Here is a 22,991-nt window from a genome sequence, read left to right as displayed (position 1 = left end):
GCTGCATGAATAGTCACATCAGCACAATTGTAAGTATAACTAACTCAGTTATATGATGTATGATATTCACTTGGAAGCTAGAAGGAATAAATCCAGCTTGCAAAGAAGCAGAACTTACTTTTGGTGAGGGGGTGCTTAGGTCCTGAGAAAATCTTGCTTAACACATGGGTGGCAAGAAATAATACAAAAGGAGAAACTTGGGGAGGCCAACTTTGTATCATTAGTTAAGAACAGTTATGTATTGTATATGTATCCAACATAAACACTTGGCTAAGGATGTTATTCTACTGACAGTGTTTGCCTTTCCTTATGGTCATCAGCTGGTGACTACTGCTACTTGGCTGCGAAGCACTTCATCCATAAAGAAAAGCACCATAAGTAATAATGAGTGTGAGTTTGTGTTCGTTGCAAAGCAAGAATTCAGCTTCAACAAGAGTTTTTTTATCCAATTGAAATGAATCAAACTGTTTAACCTAATTGGGCTTCTATAAATCAGGAGTGTTGTCATATTAGTAATCCTCCCAGATAAGGCATTGCAATGAGGCGCCATGCAAAGAGTACGAATGTATAAACACAAAATGAATAGAATCCATTGACCCTCTGCTATTTAGAAGCCTTGTACATCTTCCCTCTATTATCACTACTTAATAAAATTACTACTTAACAACTGACATTAGTAGATCATTTTAACCATTGAGAGACTGAATTTTTCCTTTCTGTGACTTTTTCTTCAGTCTGCACATACAACCACAGAAAAACTCATCTTTTGATGATTATAAGGTAATAAAATATGCTAGTAGAGTAGGTAATATACATCCGTTGGAAACTGGGTTTTTTAAAATACAGATTATATATGTTGTGTAATTTCTTCTAAAAAATGAAGCAGGTATTATGTTTTAATTTGAAAGGACTACCAATTTATATCTCATTATAGATATATTTCTTTAAATGTCTTTCAAATAGTTATCTTTGAAAATTAAATCTAACATATATCTAAAGTCTCTATTTGTCTACTTTGACACTTCTTTGCAGCTATAATTTTCCCTTTTTTTTCCTATACTCACTTAAGGGTAACTTGGTTCAAATGCTCCCAGCAGCTTGCCTCTCAAATTTCCAGATTCCTTCTCATCCAGGAAGGCTTTGTAATACTTTTATAGATGTATCTGATTTCCTTTTGAAATTACTTTTACCCTGAATGGCACATTCCTGGCACATACACCACCATTTCCCATCCAAATCCCATGTAGACATTATTGATTGGTCATGTTGCTCTTTCAGCTTCAGGGTCGTTCCCCACAGAGCAGACAGCCACCATCAGCCAGGTAAAGCAAACCTGTGTGTCATCTTAGCCAGAGTGGGTCTCTTGGTCCATTGCCACCATTCTATTATAGGTGTTATGAAAACAAAAATGCAGACTACAGACACACCCTTACGCTTCCAAGAGAACAGGAGGCTTGTGTCTGTTTCCTCAAAAATTCCCTAAGTCTGCCTTTTTGTTTCAGTCTTTATTTTAATAAATAAATATATGTCTTGTAGTAAAGATATGCATGCTGTCCTGTGCTTAGTCACTCAGTCATGTCTGACTCTTTGTGACCCCCATGGACTGCAGCCCACCAGGCTCCTCTGTTCATGGGGATTCTCCCAGCAAGAAAACTGGAGTGGGTTGCCATGGGGATCTTCCCAACCCAGGAGTCGAACTGGGGTCTCCTGCATTGCAAACAGATTCTTTACCAGCTGAGCTACCAGGGAAGCCCAAAGATATGCATACATACCCTATATGTGTCAATTATATGTAAAGCATATGTGTACATAGGTAAAATATTATTACAACCCCTTAAATGTTAGGGTTTCCTTATTTTGCAGTTGAGAATTATACTTACCATGTGTTTCTGAGCTTGTCAACTTTCCTTACCAATCATTTCAAATTTGAGGAAGGAAAAAAAGAGTTTAAACTTTGTGTGTCTGTGTTAAATTGTTCAACAACAGGATTTAGTACACAAAGAAATTAGAACCCCTTTAGCCCAACTGTCTGATTTTCCAAAAGAGGAAGCTGGGGATGAGGAAGGTTAAGTGAATCCCCAAAGTCCTACATGCAGTAAAAAGTGGAGACAGGGAAGAAACCAGGCTTTGAACACATTGATCTTCCACCCAGTCATTAAACTGTGTGTGCTTATGAGATGAAAACTTCCTTACTGAGTCACCTTTTTCTCCAGGTTCCTATGGTGTGCTGGGTCAGAAGGCCTCAGGGATGTCTATACAATACTCTAAGTCAGTGAGACAGGTTCTTTCTTATTTGGATGATGTAGACATTTCTATAAAAAAGCAAAACTTATCAACACAATCCTCATAACTCCTACAATCTATTTCTGACACCTTAACCTAAAGTAATTTCACACTACCTCATAAAAACCTTTGAAAACAGAGCATCCAAGGATGATATTTTGCACCTACTGAATTCTCTTTTCCAAAAAAAACCCTCTAAATGTTACATTAAATTGCTATATTTCCAAATTCTATTCTCCAGTCATCCTCTGTGATTTTTTTCAAAAGAAGTGAAAAGAGAAGACAGGGGAAAGGAGAAAAGGAAAAAGGACTGACATGCAAAAGGACTCAAGGTCTTCACTGATCATCTTGACTTGCTCTTCTGGACTTAAGAGAAAGCAGCTAACAAGAGTATCTGTGGATAGCTTGGCTCTGACTGTAGCTAGACAAGTATTAGAGAGTATCTCATTTTTGTTCAGTTCAGTTCCCTTTCTGTTGGAGCAAAAATGTATCTGGGTGAGGAAAAACTTAACCTGCCAGTGACCTGTAAAGCAAAATCTATTTGTAATAACAGGAAGGTATAGAATACCCAAATTTCCTACTGCAATGAAAATAGGAGTAAAGTAGAAGGTAACACACCACCTAAACTCAAAGATTTTGCAATCTAATTGAGGGAGATAAAACATATGTGCATGAAATAACTTAGAGATAAAAATAAAACATGTCGACAACAATGTAATACAATCTGAATGTTTAAATGCCAAGAAAGCAAATAACGAAGTGATCAGAATACAGTTCTTAAAGGCTTCCTCGTAGAGACAGGCTTAAATATAGTTTTGGATATGGTGACTGATAACACAGTGCAAAACAATTCAAATGTGTGTGGCCATAAAAATAGGAAAGCAGGGAAATCGACCTCTGTCCCCTGAATTAATGCAATCTGCTTGTGTTACCCTTTTTTTTCTTTTTTTTACTTTTTTATAATTAATAGATTTTACTGGCAGACTATAGTCCATAGGGTCAGACACAACTGAAGCAACTTAACATTCACGCACACACTTTTTCAGAACAGATTTAGGATTACAGAAAACTGAGTAGAATGTACAGAGAGTTTTCACATACTCTCTACTCCCCTTCACCCTGCTCCCCAAAACACACACACACAAACACAGAATCTCCCCTTGTTATTAAGATCTTGCATTAGTGTGGTACATTAGTTTTAATTGATAAGCCAACATCAGTACATCATTATTAGCTAAAGTCCATAGTTTACATTAAGGTTCACTCCTAATGCTGTAAATTACATGGATTTTGATAAATATATAAGTACATGTATGCACCATTTATCATACAGAATAATTCTACCACCTAAAACTCCTCTGTGCTCTGCCCAGTCATTCCTCCCTCTTCCCAAACTCCTGGCAACCACTGATCTTTCATTATCTCTAGCTTTGCCTTTTCCAGAATGTCAGATGCTTGAAATCACATAGCCTTTTCAGATGGGCCTCTTTCACTTGGCAGTATACAGTTCAAATGTATGCTGCCGCATCTCTTCATGGTTTGACAGTGCACTCCTTTTCATCGCCAAATAATATTCCATCGTCTCACAATGTGAATGTCCCACAGTTTGTTTATCTATTCACCCATTGAAGGACATTCATATGCATTTTAGATTTAAAAACAAAATTGTTTTTTTTAACTAATGCATTACTCAGGTAGGAAATTGATTCTCAGAACCCATATTCTTTTTACCTTGAGACTTCTTTGTCTAGAGAAATATGTTGCCGTTTTTCTTTAACATGAGACTAGGTCATCATTTGTCTTCTTAAACTTGTGGGTCTTGAGCTGCCTCACCCTTTTGCTTTCACTCTTTGATAACATGAAAGCAAAACTTTTAAAAACATATAACCAAAAGTTATAAAATTATGAGAATTATGAAATTAAGTTCTGAGTTTTTAAATTGAACATGGTTACTATCAAGCATCTATTGGGGGTCATGTCTTTTCCTGTCCATTAGAACTGCAATTATGGTTTGTCTTCACAATGAATCAGAATATAAATCTAAATTTGAAATTATGCCTTTTTCTCTCTTTTTTTAGCCATAGTATTAATTATATCCAAAGAAACAATTCTATGGCTTTTACAAAAGTGACATCCTAGGCTGTTGTTGACTCTAAATGGAGCCAAATATCACCTGGCACACCTGTGTCTTACTTTTTGACACCAAATAACATTGATAACCAAATTACTCTTGTAATAATAATTTTCAAGGGTGCCTCCCACCGTGTCATTTGAAGGAAATTGTCAATGAAAGCCATTTCCTTGGCTCCATAAATATGTATACATGTTGATTTTAAGACAGCACACAGGAGACTTTGCCAGAAAAATTTAAAAGTTCAAGCAGAAAAACTAATCACAGTATCTCTCTGTCATTTGCCGCTTTGTATTTGTTTCCTTAAAATGCACCGCTAAATGCTCTCTACATACAGACAGCACTTGGTAGGCAGGGTGTATCCTATTACTGTGTCATTTTCCAGTACATTTGGCGTAGTTAAGGTAAAGTGTATTAACTTTCTCTCAAAATAAAGATGAAAACAGAGCTGCAGCAGCCCTGAATGTTCAGCCATTGTCAGGAAGTTAAGAACTGACAGGAGGTCCAAATAACCCACTCTGCCTGGTGCATGTACCGTCGTTTTCCCCTGGGATAGTCGGTCTAATCCTACAATGTATCTGACTGGCATGAATGTAGAATTACTTTCAATAAAGATTTTATTTCAAGCTTGGATGACTTCCCCCAAAACATCTTGTCACTGAGGCAAAGTATATCATAGAATATCTGATTTTTTTTCCCCTCCAAGTCAGCTTTTGAGGGCGAAAAATACACATTTCAACTCAAGTACTCAACTCAGGTCAATTCGCTGTAAAAATCACATTTTAACATATCCAGGCTGATTAAAGATTTGCTACGTTAAAGAAATCAGGGAGCTGTCAAAGAGAGCTTATTCTAAAGTCTGCAAATGTTAAGAATAAGTAACACATTTGCTCATCTACAGCTTGCACCCCCCTACCCCTGCAGTAACCTCCACTTGAAGAGCAGGCAGGACAGATGACTCCACGAGCTAATACCCAGCTTCTAGAATATTTGTCTTTTTGCAAGTAAGGAACATTTAAAGGTCACATCTTCCAATAAATATGAAATTGTTTCCAGGCTATATGAGAAATATGAATGGCCTGGTCATGATCACTCTAAAACCATCTTCATTTCTCCATTTCTCCTTCTCTCTGTCTTTATCCTTTTCTCTTTTTTCATGATGCCAAATTAAGTCAGCATGTCAAGATAGGGGAACAGTCGGTAGCAGTACACTACTCTATTTTGAGTTCACTGAAATGTTTCATTTTGGGCTTGCTTACATTATTTCAGCCTTGCTGTCACTTTGTTTAATTTATGCTTGGTTCATATACACTTAAAAATATCTTAGGTTACCTATAGCCTCACCCCTCACTCACTAAAAGCACACAAATCACATGGCTTAGTTCTAATGGGATAGGAGTAATTACTTTAATATTTAATAATCATAGCACATTATATTTATACAATGTTTTAAATTCAAAATCCCTCTTATCTCTATTATTACATTTTATTACTAACATGTAATATTATGATAAAATGTATGTGCAAGAATGAAAACTCAGCATGGATAACAGCAGATGAAACTTAGAGGAATGAAAAGGTCCAGATTTGAGTCATCAAAGGTGATTACAGACGTGTGTGCTTGACAATAGACGCATGAGTAAGCCCGATGTCCGTGTGCACAAGGATGTATGCAGGAACTCGCACAATTTATTTCTCCACCACACTAGAGATTACAAATTCATGTGTGTAAAAGAAAAACAAATAGTTTCTATATTTAAGCCAAGTATTATATATATTTAAAAGGGTTTACCTTTCTGCAGAATAAGCATTTTACCTAAAATACAATGTGATGGTCATATTTCAGATGGTCAAGAAAAACGGTGTCATTATATTTAGCTTCAACCATCCATCGTATAAATCAGATAAAAATTACGTTTTATTCTAAACTTTTCTCATCAGTTTTGTTCAAACCAGGTACATGTTAAAAAACTCATTGTCAGATAATATGTGGGAAAGAAAGGTACCCTGCATAGTTACAAGCCCTGAACTAGGTCTCAAGAAATAGTATCCCTGTTTATCTCTGCATTCATGTTCTCACCATCACTGATGTACAAGAAATGTAAGTATTGTACCAAAATCAAAGCTAATTTCCCCTTTGAGGCCCTTTTTGCTTATTTCTTTTCCCCAGAATTCAGATATTTATGCAGTCCACAAATATTTATTGAGTACCTAGTATGTATCAATCTAGATGGGAGTCAGGAAGACACAGCTGTGACAGAGAAGAGCTCCCATGGGCATCATTTCTGAGTAGGATGATAGGATGGCAGGACTGTCTCAAACCAGGCATGATTTGAGGCCCATTCTTCTAAATGTTTTAAATTTAGTCAATTCAGAGTGTCTTCTGGACACTTCTAGACACTTTCTTGGGTCATTTCTAGTTCTGAAGGGTTACGAATGGCCTAAGCATTTGGTGGGGGACAGGGAGAGCATCCATTTATACAGTATTTCAGTAAGTATTGGTTGAGCACCTACAAGCCAAAGACTAATCCTGGTCTAGGAATACAGCACTAAACAGAAACAAAATCCTGGTCCTTAAGATGTTTACATTCTATTGGAGAAAGGTAATAAAGCAGATAAGCAGGGTAGAAAGTGTCTGGCTTTTGTCACCTGTCCTGGTGGGTCTCCATTTCCTTCTGGCTTTCTGTCTTCATCTCTAACTTCCAATCCCAGGTCTGGTATCGGTCACCAACAGACACTGTGAAGGTTATCTTGTGTAGATATACCATGGAGTAATTTGTATTTAACTATTCCTGATACATTAAACATGAAAAACTCTGAGTTGTTTTGTTTTATCTTTTTACTTTGCATTGGAATATAGCTGATTAACAAATAATTTTGTGATAGTTTCAGGCGAACAGCAAAGGGACTCAGCCATAAACACGCATGTATCCATTCTCCCCCAAACTCCCCTCCCATCCAAGCTGTCACATAACATTGAGCAGAGAAGAACTCTGAGATTTTGTTCTAACCCTAGGTCTGCTCCAAGGAGGAGAATAAAGGTCTATCTGATCTCAGAATCCTCAAACTTGCCCACAGTCTGTCCTCAGGAAGAGGGATAGGAAGGGTTCTGGACCAAGCCACCTTCACAGGACCTCACCAAGCCTCCGTTCTCTTCTTAACTCTCCTCCCAATCCAGAGAAATCTTTCTCTTGTCTGGCAGCATGGTAACCTGGCTCTTCATCTACCTTCCAATCTACTGGTTAGGCCATCATTCCAATTCTAAGTCCAAGGCCCAATGCCCAGTCCTTTGCAATTCAAATGCCCTAGTTTACAAGGAAACCAAAGCACTTTCTCTGTTCTTCTGTTGTACCATCCCTCTACTGAGATCAAAATGTTGTTGATGGAATCTTGGAGAAAAGAAAGAGGTATAAGCAAAGGTAGAGAAGAAACCTCAGTTATGATATATTATCCCACGTCATCTTTGACTTTCCCAGAATGTTCATTCTTTCATCATTAATCTGGAAGCCCAAACCAAACCACATTTTAAATGTCATTCCATTTGCCATCCAGTATGGGAATCTGGAACATCTCTGAATGCCTCCTGATGGAGAACTTGTGTTCTTTTTATATGTAGAATATTTAATAACCTTGATAGTCCCCTTATTTTTATAGTATACATTTAGAAAAATCTATACCAAATAATAATAATAACTAAATGACAGAATTATGAGGGATTTTTATTTTCTATTGTAACTTGTCTACATTTTCTAAATTTTCTATAGTAAATGTGAATCTTTTGAAGCAGACTAGTCTATTTTCACAAATCTAATTCTTCATACAGAAGTGAAATTAGCCTGTGGGTCAATTTCAGGAACTGGATTTACTAGAGAAAAATAGACTTTTTCTTCCATATCATGTTTTGTTTTGTTTTTTTGCATTCAGCCATCACAGCTGCCCTAACTGTTCTTTTTTCTGAAGCAAAACACCATCAGTCCCTGTCCGCTATTACTGAGCACACTGTCACTCTGTTGCACACATTCACCTTGGAGCCACAACTTGTGCAGCCAGAGTCAAGTCACTGTGAAAAATATATAAAACTTATTTTCTCTCAGAGAGTAAAATTAAGTGTGGACGACTGAATGCTGACACACAAACTACAAGTGGCTTTCTTTCAGCTCTTCTGGAACCTCTTAAACTAGGAGACAATTTTCTAGAGAACTGCTGAAGGTTTGATGTTGATCCCTTAGTGGAATAGCTGTTCTCTTCACCTATGTGAAGAGAAAAAAAAAAGAGGTTGATGAATTCTGACTTTTCATATTGACAGTATGTATTCCTTTTAGATTTATCTAAAATCATAAGGCAAATTTTTAAGTTCCATATTTCCCACTAATGTCTTATAATTAGGTGCCTTACTCTGCTTAGCCTAATTAATGCTGATCCACGCACAACCCCCAATGTTCTGTATAAAATGTTACTAGCACATACTAGTGTTTTAACTGCCTTATTGGACAAATTCCAAGTAAAGAATAATAAACAGTGTTATATTTTTTCTTTTCTAAAAATACTCCCAACATGTCATATATTTCCTAGCCTTTATCTCTTAAACCCAGGACAGTATCTTCCCAGGATGATGATATTATCCATGGTTATTGCTAGATCAACAGAGCTCAGGGAATAGGCAGATTAAGACTTCTTTTACTGCTGACATGGTCAAATGTGAATGGCTAAAACCATTTGAAAGCTTAAGAGAAAACACCTAAGGGAAACCGAAGCTGAAATTCTCAGTCTGTCTCACCAACAGTGCATTTCCTTTCACGATGATAAGTGAATACTCTCAGAAGTTGAACACACTGTATGAATCTGGAGAAAAAGGCAATATGTATTAATTTAGTTTTTCTTCCGCCTGAAACCCTTTTCATCTCCATAAATATATCCTTGAATGTGGACTAGGTGATGAAAAAATCAAAATATGTCACCCAAGACTTTCTGACTCACTTCCCTTCCACATCTACCCCAGGTCTCAGGCCTCATCATTAAGAACCCTCTTAATTTCAAACCCCTTGATTTCCCAACTCTTAGTTATTTGTGGAAAGAAGATCTATCTCCCAGAGTAATAAAGATCTGCTTCTTCATCTAGATGTTGCTGCCACTTAACTATGTGATCTCGATCAAATTATTCAGTGTTTCTCAGGCTCATTTTATCCATCTGAAAATTTTCTTTTATATCTGAAAAAGAAAAAAAAGGAAATATTCCTAGTGTATATTAAAGTTACAGTTATTTAAACAGTAAAGTGCTAGTTCAGAATCCAAGCACAAATCATCCAGAATAAAAAATACCAGGTGTTTTTGTCTGAGAGTTGTAGGATATATTATTGGGGGAATCAGCTAGCTATTAAAAAAAATAGAGATTAAGGTAATCTCTATTTTTTTTAATAGTTAGCATTTCATATAGTAAAATACACGGAGATGAATTAGAGCTTACAAAAATGAAACAATTTTTAAAAACTAGAAAAAATATTGATAACAATTACCTGATTTATTTAAATGGATGAATTTTATAATTAAAAAATAATGATAGAAATTCCAAAAGAAATAATGCTAGATATGACCACATAAAAATATAAATAAACAAAATTAAGTTAAGAGAATATAAATACAACAAAAGTAATGAAATATTATGCCATTTAGCACACAGAAAAACTCAAAATCTAATATGTACAAGTATGTTCATTGTAGCATTGTCTGTAACAGCGAAAGTTAGAAGCAACATAAAAGTCCATCAGCAAGGGAATGGTTAAATAAATTATTTTCATACTATGAAATATAACAGTATTTTTCAAAGGATGAGGTATTTTTAAATGTACTGACTTGGAAAGATTCCCATGATATATAGTTAAGGGGGAAAAAGCAAGTTGTACTATAACATATTATGTATTTTTATCTCATTCTCTTTTTTTTAAGAAAATGATACTAAAGGGATTGTTGTTGTTCAGTCGCTAAGTCATGTCCGATTCTGTGTGACCCCATGGTCTAGCCCACCAGGCTCCGCTGTCCATGAGATTTCCCAGGCAAGAACACTGGAGTGAGTTGCCATTTCCACCTCCAGGGGATCTTCCCAACTGAGGGATCAAACTTGTCCTGCATTGGTAGGCAGATTCTTTACTGCTGAGCCACCAGGGAAGCCCAGGTAGATGGACAGATAAATAGAAAAACATCCAGAAGGAGCACCCATCTGTTAATTATAGTTGTCTTGAAGGAGTTTGACTAGAAAAACAGAAGGTCTGACCTTTTCATTCTATATTCTCCTCATTAGCACACTTTTTAAAGACTATGTATTAGTTTTGTTATACAAAATAATTAAATGGATGAAACAAACAAAATTATATACTCTCAACAGGAAAAAAGCAGGTGATATGAAAGGTTATTCACAGAAGAGATAATCCATATTGCTGTGCTTTTTTAACTTCTTCCCCATTTCCTAAATTCAAAGGATCATAATTTTAAACAATGACAGATCATTTTTCACTTATCAAGTTAGCAATTATTTTAAGAAGAATAAAATCAAGTGATAATAATGCTATCAGGACTATGAATTGTCATGTTACATATTCCACATTATCATGGCTTAAGAAAAGACAACCCATAACTTAATGATCTAGTGTGAATTCTCAAAGTGTGGTCCCCAGACCAATTATATCCTCTCAAGGAACTTGTGACTAATGTAATATTCTCAAGTCCCTCCCCAGAGTTGCTGAACCAGAAGTCTGAAGGTGAAGTTCAGTGATTTGTGATACAACCTAGTTTCCAAATTATTCTTATTGATGGTAAAGTTTCAGAACCATTGATCTAATTGCTACATTTCTACTACTAAAGAGTTTCTCAACAGCAGCAGTATTGAGATTTTGGGCTGGATAAATTGTTTGGGGAGACTGTCTTATGCATCATAGAATGTTTAGCACCATCCTTTGCCTCTGACTCACTAGATGCCATAGCAACTCACCTTCTCCACTCTACCCAGTCATGACAATCTTTGATGTCTCCAGACATTGCAAATGCCTCATGGGAGATGTGGGGGTAGGGAGTTGCCCCTATTTGGAAAGAACTACCTAAAGAAATACTCCAAAATTGTGGAGAATGAGTACACACAAGTTTTTTTTAATATATTAATTACATTTATACTAAGAAATCATAGAGTACAAACCATTCTGTCTCATATAAGATAGTGAGTAAAAGCTATGGTAAAGAATCTGCCTGCCAATGCAGGTAGATGTAAGAGACACAGGTTCGATCCCTGGGTTGGGAAGATCTCCTGGATAAGGTCCCAGCCACCCACTCCAGTATTCTTGCCTGGAGAATTCTTGCCAGAGGAGCCTGGCAGGCTGCCATCCATAGGGTAACACAAAGTCGGACATGACTTAAGCGACTTAGTATACACACACATATATAAGACATAGGGCTTCCCAGGTGGCATTAGCAGTAAAGAACCCGCCTGCCAATGCAGGAGACGCTGGAGACACAGGTCTGATCCCTGGGTTAGGAAAATACCCTGGAGAAGGGAATGGCTACCTACTCCAGTATTCTTGTCTGGAGAATCCCACAGAGGAGCCTGGCAGGCTACAGTTCATGGGGTCACAAAGAGTCAGACACGACTGAGTAACTAACTCACAATACACATATAAGACATGAGAACTGCTCATGACAGAAGTGAAAAATGTTGGCCACAAAATTATATAGGAAGTATTTTCTTGAATGTGTATGTAAATAAATTATTTATACATGTATAGTGAATGCTGTCGGTGTCATTCTCCTGCTCAAAACCCAAGGATGAACACCTGTTCACTGTTAGAATTAAGTCCTAAGTCCTGCCCACAGCATCTCCTATCTTATCTGTCTCACTCCCCAGGCTTCAGCAATACTGCTGCTGCTGCTGCTGCTGCTAAGTCGCTTCAGTCGTGTCCGACTCTGTGCGACCCCATAGACGGCAGCCCACCAGGCTCCGCCGTCCCTGGGATTCTCCAGGCAAGAACACTGGAGTGGGTTGCCATTTCCTTCTCCAGTGCATGAAAAGGAAAAGTGAAAGTGAAGTTGCTCAGTCGTGTCTGACTCTTAGCGACCCCATGGACTGTAGCCTACCAGGCTCCTCCATCCATGGGATTTTCCAGGCAAGAGTACTGGAGTGGGGTGCCATTGCCTTCTCCGTCAGCAATACTACCCTCTTCTCTATTCCTAGAACCACCCAGCACAACCTCACAACTGGGGCTTTCTACCTACTTTTCCCTGCCTGGAATTTTCCTTCCTGCGGTGTGTGCACAAAAGCTGCTCTCTGCTCAATTGTCCCTTCCTTAGAAAGAACTTCTGAGTACCTTGTCTGCTACGTGAGGCACTTTCCACCTCTCTCTGCACAACAAAATAATCTGGGGACTCTGTTATCTTCAGCCAGCCAGGCTCTACTCATTCTTAGCAAAGAAGACTCTCTGGGGATGGATTCTAGGCCATTAAGAACTTTTAAGAGGCTCCGAGGGTCAGTAAAGAACCACCGTTTCTCTTAGTTTTTCTTGAAGTACCTCCATGCCGAAATCACTTTGTATATTAATTAGTGGATTGTTTCTTGTCTGGGTCCCCCACTAGATTACAAGCTGCATATGGGCAGGAACTTTGTCTGTTTTACTCACTGCATCATCCCCAACATCCAGAACAGCATTAGGCACCTAGCAGGTGTTGAGTAATAGCAGGTCTATTGAATAATAGATTTTAATGAATGAAAAATGATTACCTTGAGTTACTGTTACAGTTACTGGTGTGTTTTTTTTTTCTTTATGATACTTTTCTTAACTTCTCACATTCTAATAGAATGTATTACTAATCAGAGCAAGAGAAATTACAGCTGAATTTTAATTCTGCCTTTGAAAAGCATGGTATATTTGAAGCACAGTGATTAGCATGTAATGGGTATTCAGCAAATAGTAACCACTGTTAGTGTTCCTTTTTGATATTATCTGCTATGTAAGGGCTTTGGCTATGATATCCCATTTTATATATGTTGTTGTCACCTTACAGAATAAATGTTACAACCAGAAATAAGCCATTTTGAAGTCTATGGGCCAGTCATTTTTTTTTAGTCATTCCTCATCTCATAGTTCTGAGTATTGCTTTAGAGATACATTAGACTCTCCTTGTAATGGCCAATCAATATAAATATGAAACAAGTGAATAATTGAAAATGTTCAATCTTTTGCAATGAAATCAATGCAAACAGGGTACTCAATAAATGTAAAGAATAAGGCCATGTTAGCTGTTAATGTATAACTACCATATAAAGTACCTTTTCCACAATGTACTTTGAAAGAATTATATACATATAGCTTCAAAGATAATTTAAAAGCAAAAATGTCAGAACATAGCAGTAATTCTCTTTTAGGAGGATAATTCTTTGCTTACTTTGGAAAACAATAATAATGGGATATTTAAGTATAAAATTGAAGATTTTACAATTAGTTTAAGCCAGTTGATGTGTAAATTTACATATAAAAATGACAGTCACCAGTGAATGACCACCTTGAAATATATTAGTTTTAAATGCAAATAACATTTGTGAAAGTTCATCTTCTTTTGCAATATTTGAAAATTTTTCTAACATACAGCCTTGACTTTAAGGGGAAAAGTAGACTTTCTGCTAAGGCCCCAGTCTTAAAAAAAAAAAAAAGGCCAATGTAGACATGGCAGTATATTTTGTGCAGATTGAGAGTAGGCAAGCATATGGTTAGCATGGATCCCCCCCAAAGTAGTTATAGCACATAGGAAGCATAAATTGAGCACAGTGAAAATTTATTCTATTTTTAGCAGCTTCTCCTCACTGAAGTGGTCAAAGTCACAATTAACGTTTCACATACAGTGGGTGAGCTGTATTATACAAGCCAGGTGTGACCTGATGGCAAAAGTACATTTAACACCACACTTTCTCCATTAGAGTTAAACCATCCTAAAGTTATGTGTGTCAGAAAATCACAGTAATCCAGAGATAAAGAAGGGACTACTTATAATACACCTCCAATAACTTGAGGCTCGTCCTGCAGGCACTTATGTGGCTTTCGACTTCCTTTGCAAGCAAAGCACAAACTTAAAAGGAAGTTTGCATCCTTATATCTCTTCGTAGCTGGACTACTATTAAATGCTTTGGTCTTCTTAATTCAGCATTAATTTTGAGTTTTATAGTAAATCTTTCTTTCAGTTTGAATCATTTGGCTATGATTTTCAGCAACTAAGAAATTTCTTTGAGTTAGCGATTCAGCTCACTTTTGGAAAAAACTTACCCAGCATAAGTCTGTGAGGAATTTTTTGTCTGGGGCCCAACATCTGTAGCTCTGGATTATAGATTGTTTCTAAAATAATCTAAAATTGATGAATCGTTGCTCCTTCCATTGGGGCCCGACAAAAAGTATCTCTGGCATTTCTTCTTTTTGTGCTGTAAACTGTACATCAGAAAAATGAATTCTTACCTACTTTGAGATTTTATAAACTTAAATTTTACTTAGTGGTTAAAGAGTTTCTTTTACAAAGAATTTATATCAAGTGTTATTTTGTGAACAAATTCATAAAACCATAATTATTCTTGTCAAGCTATTTTAAACTTAGCAGTATTCATAATAGCCTTTTTCCAAAGAGTTGCAGTTTAAGATGTTTTTCCTGTTAGTGAAGCATTCACAGGCACTAATGTTTGAGCTCCTCACATTGCTTCGAATCAGGTATCTTCACTATAAGGATTTCTTGGGAGTAAACTAATGGTGAGTGAACAAACATGCAGAAGAATTTCCAGATATTGATCTAAATATTTTTACACCTTTTCACCGTCCATCCATTTGCTGTATAGTAATCTCTCAACCATGTCACTGCTCTCACCTTTCTCATTCAGATGTGGTCTTTTTGCCTTTGACCTTTGTTTTGTCCTCAAAGAGCTTCCCAGCTTGTGCAAGTGGTAAGGAACCTACCTGCCAATGCAGCTAGACTTCAGAGATGTGGATTCAATCCCTGGGTTGAGAGTGGGGTTGCTGTGCCCCACTCCAGTATTCTTGTCCTAAAAAGGGAGTTCCTTTCATTTCTTTGCTGAAAACAGGTTAAATGGTAGCTCAAAATTTACAACACTGTCATGAAGTTTAAGGCCGGATGAAATCTAAGCCCTACCAGAGGGGTGGAACTTGCCTAAAGTGACCACAATCTGATCTCTTTGAGTTCGCTGCTACAGAGTTCTGAAGCCTGAGTGTCAGAGGAGATTCAAATCCATGATGTTTCAGACTTAGTAGATCCTTAGCAAAGCACACTAGAGTAACATGTCTCAATATACGCTCCTCCTTGTCACTCAAGAAAGAGTATCCACAATGTTCAAGTAAGTTAGGGAACACATTAAGTTACACAAAGATGAATAGGGTTAGTTTTCTGCAGGACTTGTCAGAGCCTGTATTATGCTATTGTGCATTGTAAATTTCCAAGAAGGAAAAATGGCATATAATTTTCTGCAAACTTATCTTACTCCAGACTGCTATTTTTGTGAAGTGTGTCACAGAGATAGTGTTTGCAGAACTCACTTTAGTGAAAGCTGTCCTGGAAGTACTGCCAAACCCATGGTAAAAATGTATTTGGTTTTTGAATCAGATCCTCCCCTCCAATAATACAGCTTAACTGCATTTTAAGCTACTGGAAGTATAACTTACTGTTTTTGAGAGTTTTCCATCTTAGATACTAGATTGCATTTTTTTTCCATTCCAGGCTTTCATTTCTTTCAGTAGCCTATATTTCTCCTCTACATATGTTTTACTAGTTGAAGCCTTCAGAAATAATGGCACTTGCAATGCACAGCTAGTCCCCACAGCGAGAGAGGAAAGTATTAGATCCATTGATTTGAGGTTAAAAAAAAATAGAGATTTGAAGAATTTTGTAGGATAGTATTCTAGCTGTATTTTGAAATTGTGGTTGACTACTTATGTTCTCCTAAATCAACCACTTAACTGCTTAAGAATCTATTGAGGTAGAGAGTAGGTAGGTTTGCATTTGAATAGCGAAGTCTGTAACAGCATGAATACATTTTCCAAACATCCCCAGTTTGGGAGGCTTCTTTGCTAGATATATCTATCACCACCTCTACTATAAAGGGATTTAATCTAATGTAAATGTTGATATGAGAATATTTTTGCCTATCTACGTGAATCATATAGTTCAGTAGTTGGTGATTTCCACCCGCAAAGAGTCTTCACCCTCAGCATCTTTTCTAACCTAAAGGTTGATTGATTTCTCAATATACCAACTATTGATTGGTTGATATTCAGAACATAAATTGCCAATGAAATACACACATGCACACACAAACATACATTTTGTAACAGAGAGTAGGCAAGATAGTATGAATTCTATATAATATACATCCACATTTTCTTAACCTTTCTTAACTACATTTGATTTCTCTAAATGTTATTGTAAGTTACTTAATTTTCCCAAACTTAAGAAAAAATTCCAAACTGCTAGGAAAATTTAACCTGCAGTAATGCAAGTATAACAAGAATGCAGAACTATGTATTATTTGGTAAAATCTACTTGTAACAGGATTACTTGAAAGCACCCATGAGTTAAAACTGTTTTTATTAAAATCACATGGAAAGTGTGCAGAGAAATGGATACAAATGACACAGGTTGAGATGGAATGAATGTTCTGCATTTACACATAGAGAAGAGCACAAAATGAACACTTGACAAAGGGCAAATTTAGGAAGCTGATGAACTGGCAGAAATCCATTTTAGGAGTCCCTCCCATGATCCACCGGCCAAGAGAGAGAAACCTTTGCCTGAGGGGGGCCTCTGACAGCCGCTCTGCCTCCTACTCTTCACTGCACTGAAGCTCAGCCTTGGTTTCTTCTCTGGATTGGGTCTTGCTCTGGATTCTCAGACCAGGACTTTCGCTGAGTGGGAAAAATACAAAGAACACTGGGAAACTTTATAAATAATCTAGTCCCATTTCTGCATCCTTTTACTCTCCCCACAGATCGAGTCCCACCAGCTGTGTCTTTCAGGTTGGGCTGAGTTACCCCTCCAGTCACCCCAGTTCCTCCAGACACCATAGACCTCTCCCAGTTTCTACCTCCAGAAGCTCCTGACAGCCATGATTGTCCCCTCCAGTAATCTGCTCTTGGACCTCCCTTGATTTCTAGCCTCACCTTGAGGGTGTGTGTTCACTCGCTCAATCATGTCCAATTCTGTGCATCCCTTTGGACTGTCACCCACCAGGCTCCTCTGTAGTTAGAGACAATTTTGGCTCCCAGCTACCCCAAATCTCACTGTTCCTGTTGACTGAAATTATAGCCATTATTAACTAGGAAACTGTATCTCTGTCTATCCGTCTTTATATCCTTCCTTTCCCTTTTCAGTCTCCCTGGATTCCTGGACCTCTTCTATTCTGTTGACCCTATATCAGTCATTCACTCTCATACTTGAATAGTCTCTTACTTTTAATTCTACCATCTTCATGCTCTATGACCTCTGAGCCCTGTTCTCTGCTAGATAACTATCATCATCTTAGAACTTTGGTACCAATGGGTAATGTTGTGAAAGCAACTTTTACCTAAGAGTTACTCAGTTAATTGATCAGTTATGTTATCTCTTTCCATATTTGTTTAACAAATTTATTGTTACTGTGGCAGAATCAATGAAGGAGTTAGTATCCCAAAAAAGATACTACTTTTATTTTTTTTTATTGGAGTATAGTTGCTTTACAATGTTGTGTTAGTTTCTGCTGTACAACAAAGTGAATCAGCTATATGTATACATATATCCTTTCCCCTTGGGCCTTCTTCCCACCTCCACACCCATCCCACCCATCTAGATCATTATAGAGCACTGAACAAGAAGGTATTACTTTAAATCCAAGAGAGAAAAATCTGTTTTCCTTCTCAATGAAACTTACTAGTGATTTTTGTAATGAAGAGGTCTGGGAGAAGCTCAAGAGAGACTTTAAGCCAAGGTAAATAGGTGTGTTAAAGGGAAGCATAGCCCCACTCCATCTTTCCCTCCTCCAGGTTTGGAGAATGTTTTAAAATCATTCTACAGACTTTTGGTAAATGTAGTAGCAAGTGGTGCAGTTTCTATATTCCAAAGGAAACTTTTAACTTGATGTCTCCGATAACACACCAATACTTTAAAATATGAGAATCCCTTCCAGAAATGTAGTCACGCCAACATTACTCACAGGTATGAAGACTTTTCATATAAAGAAGAAGAAAAGTGAAAATGGGAGGCAGAATATCCTGAATATTTAGTCCAAGTTTAAGAGTCATTTTGCCCACAATGAATCCATTGTAACCAGACTGTCAATCACAATGCTACAGTGTGGAATAAAAATCCAGACCCTCTTATGGAAGGATCTATAACCATGTGGAGAATGGCAGAGAGACAAGTCAGCCAATTACTAAGCATAGGAGCCATAACACACACCAAGGCAGTGATGTTTCCATGGGCGCTGCAGCCTGCCTGCCTGGGTTTGAGCCTCAGTTCTGTGTGACATCGGGCACTTCACCACTCTTGGCTTCAGTTTTCTTATCTGTAAAAAGGGCTTAATAATAGAATTGGATGTGAGTTTGAGCAAACTCCAGAAAATAGTGAAGGACAGGGAAGCCTGGCGTACTGCAGTCCATGGGAGCACAAAGATTTGGACACGTCTGAGTAACTAAACAACAACAACCTCATGGGATTGTTATGAGGCTCAAATGAGACAATAAAATTGCTTAGAATAAAATCAATGATACTTCCATTTTTAAACCTAAGTAATAAGTAAAATAAAATTGCTTAGAATAATTCTTATTATTGATATTGATCAAATCAAGGACATCTTGCTGATCAGGAATTTGCGCTATGGGAAGTCTCAAATTGAAGGTGTTGGCCCTTCTCAGTGTCTTTCAGGAGAGTGAAGGCAGGGCCTTTTTCACAGAAATGGTACTTCAGAGATGGAGGTTTGTGGAGGGATGGAAAGAGAACAAGTCTTCTTTCCTCTTGCCTCCATGTGTGGAGACTAGGTCGGCCCACACAGACCAGACACAGAATCCTCTAGAGGACAACCAGTGCTCCAATGGGCTCTGAGAACAGAGACTCCACTCCTATGTAGTAGTGTGCCTTTGCCCCACTTTATTCTCGGTGCTCAGATTTCCCTTGGGTTGGGGTGTCTGGAAGAATGCAGAGTTCAGTATTTGTTAGCACCCTGTCCTTCCATATGCTTTCCCTTCTTTCCTTACATCACTAAATCCCCACTCTCCCTAATTTTAATATAAAACCAAGGAGGCTTCAATTGTGAGAATAAGCATTGTTTTGTTTTATTTTAAAGCCTCCACGTAGAATATGGGGCTTTAATTTCTTTTTAAGAGTCCCATGTTGATTCAGGCAAGGCACTACCATTAATAAAAACACATCCTAATGTTTCATTGGTATTGCAGCTCTCCACAGTCCTCATGCAAGCAAACATTTCTTTGATTCCAGTGGGACTCTTTTCCTGTGCAAATGCTACAAGCTTCTATATTTTATTGAGTAAAAGGGGTGGGGATACTTGTTATACACCTAAATGTTCATCATTTTGCCAACAAAGGTCCGTATAGTCAAAGCTATGGTTTTTCCGGTAGTAGTACAGATGTGAGAGTTGGATCATAAAGAAGGCTGAGCACTGAAGAATCGATGCTTTCAAACTGTGGTGCTGGAGAAGCCTCTTGAGAGTCCCTTGGACAGCAAGGAGATCAAACCAGTCAACCCTAAAGGAAATCAACCCTGAGGGACTGATGTTGAAGCTGAAGCTCCAATACTTTGGCCACCTGATGCGAAGAGCCAACTCATTGGAAAAGACCCTGATGCTGGGAAAGACTGAGAACAGGAGGCGAAGGGGACAATAGAGGATGAGATGGTTGGATGGCATCACCAACTCAGTGAACATGAGTTTGAGCAAACTCTGGAAGAAGGACAGGGAAGTCTGGCATGCTGCAGTTCATAGGGTTGCAAAGAGTCGGACATGACTTAGCAACTGAACAACAACAACACTTTCTACAAAACAGAGTATAAATAGCATTTTTTAGGAATACCTTACTCACACTAATCACTAAGAATTTAATTATTTTTTCAGGTCTTGTTTTTACTCATAAATTATGCCTCTATTTTTTGCATCTTTGGCTTCTTACATGTGCTATGCATGTCTCACCTGTTCCCTTCATTGACTCTAGCCACTTCAAAGGTTGAATCTTGTTAACTGTCTGCAGTAATTGTTGTAATTCATTCATTCCACACTTATGGAGCACCCACAATGGCTAGGTACTATGAGGATAGAATCCTTCCCCTGAAAGTCATAGGTTCTATATCCACACAATAAAGCATAAAGGGTAGATTAAATAATGTTATGGTAGGTGTTTTTCTGAAATCTAAAATTGTTTTTGCTGGTGTCACATTCTCTGTTTTGCCAAAACCAATCACTGCCCTTACTTTCCTTCTTTAAGTTGAAATTTAAGAAAGAAAAAGAATTCAAGAACGCAGAACTTTACAATTCAAAAACAGTCACAATTTTATTTAAACTCCAATGGGTCTTTTTGCTTTCTCTCTCTCCATAGGATAGTGGCCAGAGCATCCCAGAACCTCATGTCCACACAAAGCTTAGGGATTGTGTTTGGACCCACCCTTCTGCGAGCTGAAGATGAGACGGGGAACATGGCGGTGCACATGGTGTACCAGAACCAGATCGCCGAGCTCATGCTGAGCGAGTACGATAAGATCTTCAGCTGACTGACAGACAAGACGAGTTACTGAGTGTGTTCACATCTGTCTCGATGCCTAATATTTTTACATTTCTGTAAACATATTTCTGAAATATTTTTTTCCTTTCAAGCGACAGATGCCTCATTTTGTGAAAACTTAATGATGATTTTGTGTTTAAGTTCCAAACATTTGAATAAAATAGATGACAATATTTGCCTATATGTCTTCTACATTAACCCCTTCACTGCTATGCCTTCCAGCACTTTTAAGCATACATTATGGATGCTCCACGCTGTAAAATAGTGTGCAGAGGACACAGCATATCCAAAAACAGCCTTAATGAGACTCCTGGGCATTGCACGTGTGCTTGTGTATGTGCAGATATGTGAGTGAGTGTGAATGTGACTGAGAGTATGGGTATGTGTCCACACAGGTGAGCCTCTTCATTACCCTGGCTGCCTCAGGCCTGTGTTCAAACACTCCAGGGTACACAAGCAGAACTAAAAGAGGGGGCAAGACACAAATGAATAATTTTTAAATAAAACAAAAGAAAGCAGGATTTCAACCAAAATAGACATACCTCATCTTTCAAGAACACTTTTGTAAGTGTAAATCTAGTCCAGCCATCCTTGGTGCTAGATGCTGAAATTTACAAATACATGTAGAATGGCAATTTTTCTGAAGACAAATGACAGTTCAAAACATTTGCCTTTGGATATGTTTTTGCATATACTATTTGCAGTCCCATAAACATACTGTCTTATAAACTAGAAGCAAAATTAGTGCCTTGCAATTTTGATCTTTATATTATACAGGAACTGCACGCCTGCTCATTTTTAATGTTAACATCCATTTTGAATCTTCATCAAACTGTATATCTTCCTTTTTTTCCCTGGCTATGTCATTTTATGTAGAATTTTTATTATGCTTCTGAGGATGCTTTATTGGTGAATTACATTAAATCCATCTAGAAAGAACTTTTTTAAAAAAGGTTTATTTTTTAATATGCCCCAAAGATTACTTGACTAGACTTGGATGGCTTTATCCATTTGATGATTAGCTTCAGTTGTCATGGATAAACAAAAGGGTAACTGTCTAAAATATATCAAACATTGTTTTATTTTGAAAACTATGTTCTAGCTGAACACATCTCATACTGGTTTTGTGAAAGTATTCTGCTGATAAAAATGTAGACTTATGTTTGACAGCTTTTTAATCAAGTTCAAATGGAATAAATAAAACTAATCCACTGTGATAAAGAGTAAGTCTAGTTATCGATTTGTTCATAAAATGAAAAATAAAGCATGTAAATAAAACGTATGAAGCACGGACCCAAGAGCAAACACTTAGAGCAATAAGGAGCTCAGAGGCCCGGGCTGTTTGCATGGATGGGTGTACAGTGGAGGAGAGAAACTGCTCAGTAGAAAGCCAGATGTTCACACAGCTCCCACATCCACGGCGCTGCCTGAAGAAGGAGAGGCTTCCCTCGCCGCTGTTGAATGTCTTCCTTTTGGCAATGGCGCCAGTAAGTCGGCATATGCCCAAGAACACAAGTGACCACAATAAATGCTGAAATGTGGTTTCATCGAGTGGATGTATACAAATACCACAAAGCCAAGGAAAGTCACACGAGACAGAACCCCATGATCTAAAGTCGCCAGTAGCAGTGAGCTGACAGACTTGCCAGCTTCAAGCTCTTCTTTTATTCCACATTGTGCTTCTGTCTTTCGGGAAAACGTGGAGACGTGAAATGAGTCTCTGGCATTCAGCTCTTCATTTCCATGGCATTCTGTATTCTCAATGAGGTCTTCTCCAAGACTTTCATTACTTCTTA

General features: G+C 37.7%; 1 protein-coding gene across 1 annotated transcript in view; it reads left to right on the top strand.

Moving 5' to 3' along the window:
• Window positions 1-21,368, top strand: part of ARHGAP15 (Rho GTPase activating protein 15) — a 687,458-nt gene extending 666,090 nt beyond the window's left edge. Inside the window, exon 14 of the mRNA XM_081584873.1 lies at window positions 21,013-21,368. Within this exon, the coding sequence (XP_081440999.1) occupies window positions 21,013-21,184 (172 nt within the window). The 3' untranslated portion in view covers window positions 21,185-21,368. The remainder of the gene's footprint in view (window positions 1-21,012) is intronic.
• Window positions 21,369-22,991: the final 1,623 nt, after the last annotated feature.

This window comes from Giraffa tippelskirchi, chromosome 3, assembly GCF_054371585.1.
Source record: "Giraffa tippelskirchi isolate mGirTip1 chromosome 3, T2T-mGirTip1v1.2.pri, whole genome shotgun sequence".
In the NCBI taxonomy this organism is placed as follows: domain Eukaryota; kingdom Metazoa; phylum Chordata; class Mammalia; order Artiodactyla; family Giraffidae; genus Giraffa; species Giraffa tippelskirchi.
The sequence above is the reverse complement of the archived record's forward strand: the minus strand, read 5'-3'. Positions and strand labels throughout refer to the sequence as shown.